The following is a 13,953-nucleotide window of genomic DNA, read 5'->3' on the forward strand; positions in this document are numbered from 1 at the left end:
TTACAACTCAATATAAATAAGCAAATATACAATAGACTCACACAAAAAATAAACATAAAAATAGGTACCCCTTACTAGCCCTTTTCACAACTAGTCTGTAACATTGTATCACTATATCCACTTTACACCAGAGAAGGAAACTTAGGGAAGTAAAATGAGCCAAATCACAGAGCTAACAAAAGGAAAACCCAGCAAGAACCCAGCCCCAACTCAGGTGTGCTTCCGACCAACTCCAATCAAGGCTCTTTCCCTTATCAGAGGAATTTAACTTGAGCTGCACCTTCAGAAATCTCCAGGGAGCTTTTAAATTTAGATTCCTGGGTCCCACTCCCCAGAGATCCTGATTCTGTAGGGGCTCAGGAGCCTGTGATCTTGGGGGCACTTGTAGTTTTCTTTCAAGATGACCACATGATTCAGACATGCAGCCAGGTTTGGAACTGTTACCTCGTACCACCTCGATTTTGGCACTTAGACTCCCTTTAGGAACTAAAAAAAAAAAAAACACCCACCAATTATTACCACTTCACTGATACCCTGGATCTGATCTTTGTCTATATCTGAATTAGGGGAAACCTTGGGCAAAATTTTCTTGTCAAGAAGGCAAGTATATTGTTACAAGACAATATAAGGGGCATTACTCAAACTCCCTGATTTCCTATGCAAATGAGAACTAGAAGAAAACTTTACCATTCATTTTAAGAATCACTCGAGAATGGCTCATTCTGACACACCAAGTGAGAGAGAGAGAGAGAGAGAGAGAGAGAGAGAGAGAGTGTGTGTGTGTGTGCGTGTGTGTGTGTGTGTTTGGTGGGAAAGGTGTCAGTCTTTTCAACAAATTGGGAGTTGTCCTAGCAAATTGTTAGGCTAATGTAGTTCCACACTATGGCCCTAAGATCTGATCTGAAGCACAGTATTCAACTCAATTCAATGCCATCACAAGTTAGAAGGCTGTTGACACCATTGGCTTCAATCTGGAAAAGTCCATGATTCTGAAGACCAATGACCTGGGTTCAAATACCAACCCTGCCACTTCCTGAACTGTATGACCTTAGGAAGGTCTCCTGAACCATTTGGGCGTCTGTTTCCTGATTTCTAAATGGGGCATTAAAATCATACTTATCTCACTGGGTTGTTATGAGAGTTAAAAGAGTTTATGGAAAGCCCTTATACTGTCCTGGCATATACAAGAGCCCAATACATGCTATTATCATTATGTCTCAACTTTCTCCTATATTTTAACCAAACTAACCTACTTAGAGTTTCTCTAACAACAGTCCGTTCTCTCTTGCCTCAGGATCCTCAGCATATATTTTTCCTTCTACTAAGGATACCCTTCTATTCTCAGATAATTTCTGCTCACTCTTGAACACTCAGCTATGACTGCATCTAATCTCAGAAATCCTGTCTGACCTCTTAGGCTGGATTACAAATTCTTTATGAGCTCCAGGATCCTACACACAAATCTGTAATAATGATGACCCATCTTTACCGAACACTTTCTAGGGCAAGACATGGTTCTAAATGCTTTCTATACTTTATTTGCTTTTATTATCACAATAAACCTGTGAGACAGTTCCATCATTTTACAGATGTGGAAACTGGGGCACAGAAAATAACTTGTCCAAGGTCACAAGAGCCCTTAATGGGGCCTGAATTCAAACCTAGACCTGATCAACTCCAAAGTCATGGTCTTCACCACTCTGCTTTGCTATGTGGTTTTACACGTTGGTTTACTTGTCTATCCCTACACACTAGGATCTAGACTCTTGGAAGATGGGGACAATGTCTTTTCTCTCTGAATCTACAGCACCTATTAAACAGCACAGAATAAGTGCTTAATAATACATTGATGAAGAAATAAATGTATGTATGAATGAATGAATGAGAGGACATGAATGAAGAAACAAATAAACCTGTATTTTAGACAACTATTAAAAGCAATCAATTCTGTCTTCAATCTTGGAGACAGAAATTGCTGGTAGACAGACAGAGGTATAAGGGGGAAAATGTCTGCTGGTTCAGGTAGTATTGAAAAGTATTGAAAGTATTGAAAAGTATTGAAAGTATTCCATATCATATGGAATAATGGAATATGGAATAATCTGGCAAAAAAAAAAGTAAAATAAAATGAAAGACTGGCTAAGTTCAGCCTGTTTCACCCAGTCTCTTCATGGCCCCAAGTTCTACACAGAACGCTGTACAAACATAACCCTGAAGAGAAAGAAGCAAAGAGGAAATACCAGCGGGAGGCCTTTTGAAAATGGATCTTAATTCAGCCTTCCTGATTTGCCATAAGATCCTCTGCCACAGAAGTCCCAACATGGGCTTTTCACCATGCAATTGTGGTGGTTCCCATTCCCCAAATCCGTATCGACATAATGCATCAAATCCTTTTCCCTCAATCTGTCCCCAGCGAGCATCTCCCTCAGCCTCATTCCTGCCCCTCATTTTTGCAGAGGTTAACATTTAACAAATTACACTCCCAACCTCTTTCCAGGCCCATCATCTTTTTAAGTTCAACAAGAGTGGAGCTTGCTGGCCAATTTGAAGTATCACATTTCTCCCTGAGCTCCTCTCAAACTGCTCTCTGGTTTCGGCTGCAGAATGTTAACAGGCCAGAAAGCACAGGGGAGACAAAGCACTTTATCAGCTTCATACCTAAAATAATAAGCAAGTTTAAAATAAACAGTTGGGAGAGATTGAATGGCACGCTCTACTGTCAGCAAAGGCAGAAATGCCCCAGTCCAGGGTTGACAAATGATAGAATGGTCTTCTGGTTTCACACTGGATCTCATCTCTGATGTTTCTGCTGGTGTTTATAGATGGAGCTGTAGATTTTTCACTTGGTTTTCTTAAGAACAAGTTCATGAAATATTTTCTAGCTTTCTTATGAACTATCCCAACCAAGATGTGAGCGGGAGCAGCCCAAGCTCCCACAGATATTTTCCGAGGGGGTCCCGGGCTTGACTCTAGGATGATGACAATTTCCAAAAGGCCAATTTAATAGCAATTGGATTTTTCCTGCCTGCCTGCACCATTAGCTGACAACTCACTTCTTCCATCACATCTGCAAACAGTTCTCCTAGACAGTTCTGACATTTCCCACTTAGAAAAGCCATTTTCAGGAAGTTATTAACCCAAACGGAATCTTCCTGGTCAAGCCCAGGGGTATAGAAATGCCTCAGGTGGGCAAGTCTGCAGCCAGTTGGTCCCCAGTAAGGGATAAGAATGGCCAAATTGGACAAAAAATGGACAAATCAGACCAAAGATGTCAGTTACTATGAGACTAAATACCTACAAGTTTTTAGAATACAGTAATAATGAAAGTCCCATTTTCTGACAGTATGATTCCATGAGAGCAAAGATCATGCCTATTTTTGTTTACCGGGAACCAGCACAATGACTAGTTCATAGCAGACAAGTATGTGCTAAATGGATAAATGCAGTGTTAATACATGCTGGGCACTGTACCAGAATCATTACACATGTTACCTCACTTATTTTCATCCCCATCCCAAAGCTAGAAGGCGGGAATTAGACAAGGAAACTGAACACCAGAGAAGTAAAGTAACTGCCAGTGGTCACCAAATAATATGTGAAATCCAGTTCTGCCAAAGCAATGTTCTTGCCACTGTGCCCCTCTCCAAAACACAGGTTCACTCACTAACCTGGGGAGGTCCTTATATTGACAGTCTTATTGAAATTATCCTTGAGTGCTTCTATCACAGATTTCATTTCTTCATCCACTTCTTCCAAGTTGATGATATCCTCAACCAAGGCAGCGTTAAGATTCATTCTAGTTTGGGACTGTCCTTTCCCTTTGGCTAGAAAGTCAACATTCAATGAATTTAAAAGAAAAAACAAAAGCATAAATAGAGACAATAAACAATGAGTTAAGAAAAAGAGAGACACAGAAAATATATTAATTCATTAAAAAATGAATCCTAAAACAAGGCCATGCAAAGTATCCGATGGCTGGTACAGACAGAAAGAACAGCAGTAATTAGCAACATGAAATACCACCGGTGGTAGTGACAATGGCTTATATTTTAGAAAACCAACAATACTGAGAACTGAGTAAAATTCTAGTTTGTATCTAAATCATCATAGTGATGTTTCATAAGCATCTATAATATATATATGCATAGCTCACTCTCGTGAGTAATACAAATATTCTTGCATTCCTTTATGTAGGGTGTGGGAAGATGGAAAAGAATAAAAACATTTAAACAGTACTATCCTATACTTGTTTATTTATTAAATATTCAACATTTATTGAGATCATTCACAACAAATTTCATTAAACATCTACAATAAGTTAGATCCTGTGCCATCTGTATACCATAATACAATTTGCAATGCAATTTCAAGTACATTCTTCTATTAGAATTCAAAGCAGCCCTCTGACATAGGAAGAACAGATTATTATTGTTCCCATTTTACAGATAAGGAATCTGAGAAACAGCTATTTAAATGTTTTGCCCAAAGTAACCAACCAGTAAGCAGCAGAGTGATTTTTTTTTTGAACATTTATTTGCTTGTGTCATCATCTTGCTTGAAAGCTCTGAAGTTAACAGGCTAACGGCTTAGAATTTTCAGAACTGATGAAAGAGCTGAATTTTCAGATTTAGAAACAGTTTCAAACAGGATAGTAAAAGCAAATTCATACCTAGACATTTTGTGAATGCAGAAAACCAAGGACAAAGAGGCTGGGAAAACAGCCAAAGAGAAAAGACAAATTACCCATAAAGGAACTTACGCTCATCAGTATCAGAAAGTTATATTAAGACTAATTCACAAAAATTCAAAAAAATTCAAAAGCCCTAAGTTAATATTAGCAAACCAAATCCAGCAACATACAGATTATGGATCAAGCAATGTATATGCACATCACATATAAGAACAAGGAGGGCTTATACCAAGAATGGAACAGTGGTTTAATATCAGAAAAGGCTATTAATGTTGAGCTACCACATTCATAGATTAAAAAAAATTTTTTAAATGCTCGCTCAATAAATGCAGCAAGAGCACCAATAAAAAAATTAATACCCATTCAAAACAAAAACTCTTAGCAAAACAGGGACAGATACCAAAAAATAGAGCAAACATAATTCTTGATGTTAACATATAAGAAGTGTTCACTATAAAATCAGGACTAAAGCAAGGATGACTACTATCAATAATCACTTTTATTCACATATAGCTGATTTACTTTGTTGTACAGCAGAAACTATCATAATATTGTAAAGCAATTATACTCCAATAAAAAATCACTTTTATTAGAATTACAATAGAATTCCTAGACAATGTAGTTGGAAGGAAAGGAGAGAAGGAGGGAAGAGGGATGGAGGAAAGAGAAAAAAGAAATAAAAGGTATGTGGTATATAGATTGGGGAAAGCTATCTTTAAATATAGGTATTTTAATTATCTACATAGAAAATCCAAAAGAATACACAAACAACGGTTCTAATAAAAGAGTTCAGCAGAGTTGCAATATACAAAATCAATGTATAATTATCAAAAGTATTCCTATTCACCAGCAACCAAATAGAACACATAATTTCTAAAAGACATAAACTTAAAGCAATGACTCTTACAAAAAAATAATATAGAATATATTTTTGACCTTAAGGCAGGGGAAAATTTCTTAAACAGGAAAAAAAGCACTACTAATAAAAGAAAAAGATTGGCAAACTGGACCACATTAAAATTAAGAACTTCTGTTCATCAGAAAAAAAAAACATGAAAAGGTAATCATTATCAGCAATACATATATATGCAAAAGTCTTGTCTTTAGAATACATTAAAATTCTTAGAAGTCAATTTTTAAAAATCAGGTCAATTTTTTTTAATGGGCAAAAGACTGGAAACAAAGAGGATATCCAAATAACCAGTAAACAAATGAAAGGTGCTCACCATCACTATTCATCAGTGAGAAACAAATTAAAACCATAATGAGATATAATGGCACATTCATTAGAATGACTAAAATTAAAAAGGCTGACCATACCAAGTGTTCACAAGTAGATAGTGGGTAATTAGCAAATAAAAAGCTAAAACACCCTGGGGAGGACAGTAACTGGACATGACCACTCTGGAAAACTGTATGTTCTGAAACTGAACTGAAATTTATATATACATAACCCAAGGCTCAGTAATCCTTCCTCTTGGTACACATGCAGTAGAAAGGCAAACTTATGGGCACCAAAATGCAAGTTCACAGCAGCATTATTTATTTTAACTCAAAACTGGAAGCAACTCAAATATCCATCGACTATAGAAAACATACATAAATCGTGGTACACACATTCATTGGGATACTATAAAAAAAATTAAAATGCACCAACAACTACTACAGACAACAACAAGGACAAATTTCACATGTAGGTTGTTATCAAAAGAAGCCAGGCATGGAAAGAATTCATTCTGAGTTCAAAAACGGCAAAACGAAATCTGTAGTGTTAAAGCCGAGAGAGGGGGCTGTCTTTTGAAGGGCGAGACCTGAAAAGGACAACAGCAAAGCTTCCAAAGTACAAGCGACGCTCTATATCTTAATCTGGGTGACAGTTACATAGCTGTGTTCACTTTGTGAAAATTCACTGAGTACTTACAATTTATGTACATACTTTTTTTGTATATATAACTCAAAAGTGGGCTTTAAAAAACATCATATACCAAAGTGACAAAAAATGATGATAGTCTAGATATAAACCTAGTTGAAGAACTGTGTAAGATCTGTATGGAGAAAACCTGACAATATGATTATAGATGTCACAGAGAAGAGAAAAGGCCAAGAAGAAGAAGAAGAAAAAAAAGCTAGTGTATTCTGAAGGGAAAGATCTGTACCACCAGATTTAAGACTTTATGACAGTGATTCAGGCATTAGGGAATTTAGTGCAGGGAGAGATGAGCAGTTCAACACATCAAGAGCTCAGAAACAAACCATATGTATGAAGAAACATAACATATGACAGAGGAGGCATTACAGGTCTGGGAGTCGAGTTTTCCCTCAATGAGGTTAACTTCCTTGGTGGTCCAGTGGTTAAGAGTCTACCTGTCAATGCAGGGGACACAGGTTTGATCCCCGGTCCAGGAAGATCCTGCGTGCCGAGGGGCAACTAAGCCTGTTCCCCACAAATACTGAGACCCTGCTCCCCAATAAGAGAAGCCTCTGCAATGAGAAGCCTGTGCCTCACACTAGAGAGGAGCCCCCAGTCTCTGCCAACTAGAGAAAACCCACGGGAGCAACAAGGACCTAGCACAGCCAAAAATGAATAGATTTTAAAATATTTTCCTTTTTGAAAAAATAAGTGAGGTTGACACACTTATTACTCATTTCAAAAAGAAATAAGATTAGATTCCCTATCTCATATCATATTCAGAAATAAATTCCGTTACAGATTAAAGACCCAAATATGAAAAGTAAAAGCCTGCCAAATATTTAGGAGAAAATACAGAAGAAGAGATTGATGACTTTTGGATAGATGAGGGTATGTTAAATAAGCCCAAAAAAGCACAAATGATAAAGGAAAGAACTGGAAAATATGACGGCATTAAAACTGATGTTCAATGAAAGACATTATCAAGTAAAAAGGCAAAGTAGATACCCGTAACATATACATATTGACAAAGGATCAGCATTCTTAATATAGAAAGAATCCAATAAATCTAAAGGAAAAAAAAAAAAAAATCTAAAGGAAAAAGTCAAATAACCAACTTTTTAAAGAGGCAACCCAAGAAGATAAAATCTGAATATGCAATTAAATATGAAAAGATGTTGCTTGAGGGCTGCAGCTACCATCTGGTCCACTAGACCACTGCAGTGCTATGGGCACAGGGCCCCGGATTTCAGCTCTGCCACTAACTGGATATGATCATGGGCAAAGGTCTTACACATCAATCTCAGTTTCCTCACTTGCAAAATGGTGAGATACATAGTTCACTGGGTATTTAGAAGAATTTCTTCACTGGGTAATTATAATTCTTTCAATGGGTAATTTATAAGATCAATTTAAATTATTAAATGTACATGAATTAAAAATACATATATAAAGCAACCTACAGATCAAAAGTTATTACCATTATCACTATTAACTGAATATAAGTTTTCTATGCATTAATGCTTTTCTGGCAACTTGTTAATTTTCCTGTTAATAGGAAAGGAGAAGGTCTGCGTGAAAACATAAAGAAAAGCAGTGGGAAAAAATATTCAGTAGCGTATTTCAAGCACCGTCCTTGCACGTGAATTCCCTGACCCACCACTGCAAGTGTTAATAGCACGTCTGTTTGACAATGTTCTGTCACTCATTCATTCCTTCAGCAAAACTTTTTAATATATACTATGTGTCAGGCCCTGTTGGCTCCTAAACAAAAAACATAGATTGAAAAGAAAAAAAAAAAGAGATGGGAGTTTTTCCTTACAGGGTCCAGTATGGAAGACATAACAAACAATAATCAATCCTACAATTAATTAATTAATTAATTAATGAGTGCTTTGCTAAGTACATCAAAGATAAAATAACAGTGTGCACAAGTGCATGTAACAAGGGAACTGACCCAGCCCAAGAGGTCAGGGAAGGCTTTCCTGAGGAAGCGACGTTTAAGCTGAGACCTGAGTTATATCAAAGTCTCATTCTTGGATGACACAAGCCATTAAGATCATCCATCTAAATCCTCGGCTCTCATACGTCCTCACCCAACAAACTTCTGCTTTTAATTTTACTTCCAACACAGATCTTCCTGGGAGGAGAAAATACATTGATCCCTGTCCCAAGTATTCTGGCTTGCTTGGCACTTACACCTCTAATTCCAAATCTAAAACAAAACAGTCGTTTTCTGAGCTGTGGCAACATATGGGACAGTATGGAAGTGAGAAAACAGACCCCCACTTCTAATACCATATCTGTCCCTGTGACCTTTCAAGCCTATCAACTGAACCACCTAAGACACCACTTCGTGAGGCATGGGGAGAAATTCAGAACATCTCTGAGACCCTTCCAGCTCTGATCATTCAAAGGGCTAAATATAAGACAGGGGCGAGGAGGTCACATCTCTACCTTTGGCTTTCTTGGTAGCAAAATGACGGACTGGTACGGCGGCATAGGCCATGTATTGCCCACGGTCATCCTGTCTTCTTCTCACTGTCTGCAGCGTGACTTCTGAAACAGGTCTGGTCAAGGCTGCAAGGGAGCTGCAAAAGGCAGGGTGGACCAAGCGGAAGCACCTTAAACCCAAGGCCATGACTGAAGACAATCCTTGTGAACATCCACTAAAAAGAACAAGACAAAAAGGAGATCTAAGTAAAACAGACTCTACTGTTAGTGCAACTTCAGAAAATAATCTGTACCAGTCAGCAAGCAAATCCTATCAGCAGAGCCTATCGATCCGTTTTGACCTGTGTGCTAGGTCAGGGGTTCCCAACCCGTACCAGTTCGTGGCCTGTTAGGAACTGGGCGGCAGGGCAGGAGGTGGGCAGCAGGTTAAGCCAGCAGAAGCTTCATCTATATTAACAGCCGCTCCCCAGCCCTCACATTGCTGCCTGAGCTCTGCCTCCTGTCCGATGAAGTGCAGCAGTAGATTCTCACAGGAGCATAATAAATGTAATGAATTATGATGTAATAAATAAATGAATTAACCTGAAACCAACCCCACCCTCTGCCCAGCTCCGGTCAGTGGGAAAACTGTCTTCCACGCAACCAGTCCCTGGTGCCAATAAAGGCTGGGGACCGCTGTACTAGATAACTTAAGTACATTATCTCCAGCGCTCCTCCTAACAGCTGTACAAGGATGTATGATTAGCCCCATTTTATAGGACAAAGAAACTAAGGCTCACAGAGATTTAAATATCCAGCTCACAGTCTGTAGGACGCCAAATCGCCACGCTCTTTCCACTACAGCAAATGCCAATTAGTACACAGGGAAGAGAGTTAAGTAAATGCATAGCAGCCTAAATCCTTAATGATGGTAATTAAACCCTTACAGGAAAAAAAAAGCACAAAATCTTGATAAAGTTACACCATAAAGAGTAACGGCAGAGCACTGGAAGAGAATTTTACATGAAATCATTTCAACAGGCATAAAATGACTGGAAAATTCACACAACAGCATTTAATTAAAATTTTCTTTGGTTCCTTATGCACTGATTACCAATTAGAATGCACTTTAATGTGAGTCTGAAGCATAGCTGAGGTTTGAGGTCTTCCATGTTATAGAACTAAAGCTCTGGAAAATGCCACCCTCCTCGGTGTTAACACAAGTTACACACGATCCTTCTGAGGTTTTTGACCGTGGAAAGACGCTAAAGCCTACAGCTACTCCTGAGATAGAACAACAGTTCTAGCTTACGGGCAAATCCGGGCCTTCCCCGTTGGCTCAGTGGTAAAGAATCCGCCTGCTAATGCAGGAGACACAACTTTGATCCCTGGTCTGGGAAGATCCCCTGGAGAAGGAAATGGCAACTCACTCCCGTATTCTTGCCTGGGAAATTCTATGGACAGAGAAACCTGCTGGGTTCCAGTCCATGAGGTCGCAAAGGCTCAGACACAACTGATCACCTAACATATACACACATTTTACAGTCTGAGTAAGAGCATGGGTTTTGCAGCCAGAAGATCTAGAATCCAAGCCCATCTCCACCACTACCCAAATGCCTCTGAACGTCACTGCACCTTGACTTCCTCAACTGTAATAAAATGGAGATAATTATAGTTATTTCTTAGGGTTGGGAAAAATAAATTAATGTAAGTAAAACACATGGCACAGTGTCTAACAGACAATAGGAGTCCCCCCTAAAGAGCATCTACTGACAGCTATCACCTTTCCTTTCAAAAACTTCCATGCCAGAATCAGACACAACAAAGAAATCTTTCATGTCATTACTAAAGTACAAGGAAGCCAAGAGTCAGTCATATCTGGATATGAATTTCAACTTGTGGCTATTCATTTCACTTTCTGGGCATCATTTTCCTCATTTGTAAAGTGAGAAAAAAAAAATCCTGTTTTAAAATAAAATGAAGTAATGAGTGTATTTAACAACCAAGTACAGTGCTGGGAATATGGCACCTGCTGTAATTATTACTTTTTTTTTTTAAGTAAAGCAAATGAGTTGCAAAAAGGCAAATAATTTCTCCTGATGGAATTTTTAATAGCAAGAGATGCTAGATTTCAGTGATCGGTGTATGTCAGTAAAAACAGATCTATATAAAAAAATAAAAAATGTTTCCTCTTTTTAATCATTATCAATAGCTACTGTTAACAGAGGTCAGGCCTGCTTGCTTTACCCATAGTATTCATTTAATCCTCTCAAAAATGCTACAAAGAAAAGTATAATAATCTCCTCTTTATAGATGTAGGAACTCAGGCTCTAAGAGACTGTCATTGACCAAAAGGCTGGAGCTAATACTTTGCTCTGTAGCAGCAGCACTGTTCGCAGATTTTGCCTCTAAGTGAGGTTTCTATATCTAGGTTTTTGCCTAATATAGCCAATGCCTAACCCATACTTATATCCAAATATGGCTGTATAATAAGGTGCTTTTTTTTTTTAATCTACAGGGTCTCAATCTGGCTGTTCCATTTAAGACAGGTTTCCTGGTGTTCCTGTTGCAGGTCATAATACCAATCCACAAAGCAACAGGAAATCAAAATGGGTTAGAAATAAACAACCTTTGACAGAAAACTCAACACCCAAAAGCGGACCCAGTACACGTGAACCGGAAGACGACTCTATAAATAAACCACATTGCTGAAATGCTTAAGACATAGATTTTAAACGGCACAGAAGTCAGGAAACTTCAAAGTGGAAATTCAATAAAGGCAGCCCCTTGGACTCTTTACCTACGAATATTCATATCAGCACTCAGTTCAGCACAGAAGTAAAGACAAGGAAAGGAACCATCATGCAAGCCCAAGTATTCTACAACAAAATTAACCTACAGTCGGAAAAAAATGCAGCAGGAAACATCTGACCTTTGGATGAAGTCTTGAACTGAAATGTCAGTTTGCCCACTTACTAGCAGTGTGAACTTGAGGAGATCAACCTCTCTGAGCTACAGTTTCCACTGCACCTTTTTCATGGTGATATTAATGAGCCTTTAAAAAGGTAATTATAACAATAATGAAACAATAGCTTATAATTTTATAGTAATAACTATGTGCCAGAAACAGTTCTAAGTGCTGTATTGCATACATTAACTCATTTGAGCCTCATAATAACCCTAGGAAATAAGTACTTATTATTATACCCATTTTATGGATAAAAACACAGAGGCAAAGATAAACAATTTGCTCAAGATTTTAATCCAGGCACTTTTGCTCCACAGTCTGTGCTCTTAAGTACTATCCTATACTGTGTACATAAAACAGTGCAATTACTGGCATTATTTTTCAAACTGTTACATATTAAAAAAAAAAAAAACCTGAGGCATGTATTCTTTATCCAAAGCTGAGATTCTCAAAACTTGAATTTTCCCACTTTTCATAGAAGGTGCCTTTTAACTTTGGAAAGAACTAGATGAGGAAGACAAAGTCCTGGTTTATCCACCATCCCAGCAACCCCTACAAATTCAGTTGTATATTAGTTTATAACAGGTAGATTCTTATAATATGGTTGTGCACACACAGGTCCTTGTATATAAAATACTTTCACATGTATTACCTGATTCCCACAATAACCAGGCAACATGATTACCACTCACATTGTACAAATTGGTAAACTGGTCTTTCATTTCCTTGAATAATTTCCTGCACTAGGGTCTTCAAAAATACTGTTGAATCTGCTTGGAATGATATTCCCTCACCTCGTTAATGAACTTTTCTTTCAGACTTCAGCTGAAGCACCACTTCCTCAGAGGATGCCTTCCTTGGCTGTTTTCTCTAGCCCAACAGGTCAAATGTCCTATAACCCCCTTTCTTAGTACCATGTGCTTTTTCATGGCACTTACTTTAACAATATCAGTTAATATTTGTGTAATTATTTGATCGGGCATCCTTGGTGGCTCGGTGGTAAAGAATCCGCCTGCCAATGCAGGAAATGCAGGTTTAATCCCTGGGCTGGGAAGATCCCCCAGAGAAGGAAGTGGCAACCCCCTCCAGTATTCTTGCCTGGGCAATCCCATGGACAGAGGAACCTGGCGGGTCACAAGTCATGGAAGTCACAAAAGAGTCGGACATGACTTAGCGACTAAACAATAATTACTGGATCACTGTCTTATTCCCGCCATAAGAACTGACTATAAGTACTACAAGGATTAAACTATGGTTGTCTTGTTCAAGGCTGCATCCCCAGTCCCTGGCACAGTTCTGAACACAGGAGACACTGAATAAATGTGAAGACTACATGAGTGAAAGTCTAGATTGTCCTTCCTCAAAGTCATATTGCTAGCACCAAAACAGAAATCAAAGCCTCAGAGAGTAGGTCCTGGGTTCTACTCTCCAACACTGCTTCCATGATCTCGGTTAGCCAGATTTTTCACTTAGAGATAAGAGGTCAAGTTCTTCTCTAAATTCAGCAACAAGTGAAGGCATTTACAGTATATGACTATAGGCAGGATCATGTCCCTGGCACAGCCAAAGGATGGGACACTTGAACAGGTGGAGAAACAGCTTTTGTCTAAGGAGGCCTGGTTTCCGATATACCTATCTCATTATTCCCTGCCCATCATCCTTTTTAGGTTCATAACTACAGTGAGTCCCCTACATACAAACTCTGTTCCGAATGTTTGTTCATAAGCCCGATTTTTTAGTAAGTCCAACAAAGTTAGCCTAGGTACCCACCTAACACAACCAGCTATATACTACTATACTGCAATAGGTTTATAATACATTCCCATCTTTGAAAGTTCACAACTTGAAGGTTTGTATGCAGGTAACTTACTGTACCTTGTATTCAAAAAGCATCCAGTGGAAGCTGACCTGAGACTTCTATTAAGTCATTTCTTCTACCCAGGTTTCCTTTCC

At 38.4% G+C, this 13,953-nt stretch overlaps 1 protein-coding gene across 2 annotated transcripts in view; it reads right to left on the minus strand.

Annotated features, from left to right (window-relative positions):
- The window catches only part of MRRF (mitochondrial ribosome recycling factor), a 55,738-nt gene that overhangs the window by 40,737 nt on the left and 1,048 nt on the right, over positions 1–13,953 (minus strand). Inside the window, exons 2-3 of one of the 2 annotated variants that reach the window (XM_061154734.1) lie at positions 9,057–9,268; positions 3,669–3,824 (exon numbers count right to left, since the gene is read on the minus strand). In XM_061154734.1, the coding sequence (XP_061010717.1) occupies positions 3,669–3,824; positions 9,057–9,240 (340 nt within the window). In that variant the 5' untranslated portion in view covers positions 9,241–9,268. The remainder of the gene's footprint in view (positions 1–3,668; positions 3,825–9,056; positions 9,269–13,953) is intronic. The other variant, XM_061154735.1, reaches the window with a different exon arrangement.

Source organism: Dama dama, chromosome 11 (assembly GCF_033118175.1).
Source record: "Dama dama isolate Ldn47 chromosome 11, ASM3311817v1, whole genome shotgun sequence".
NCBI classification, from domain to species: domain Eukaryota; kingdom Metazoa; phylum Chordata; class Mammalia; order Artiodactyla; family Cervidae; genus Dama; species Dama dama.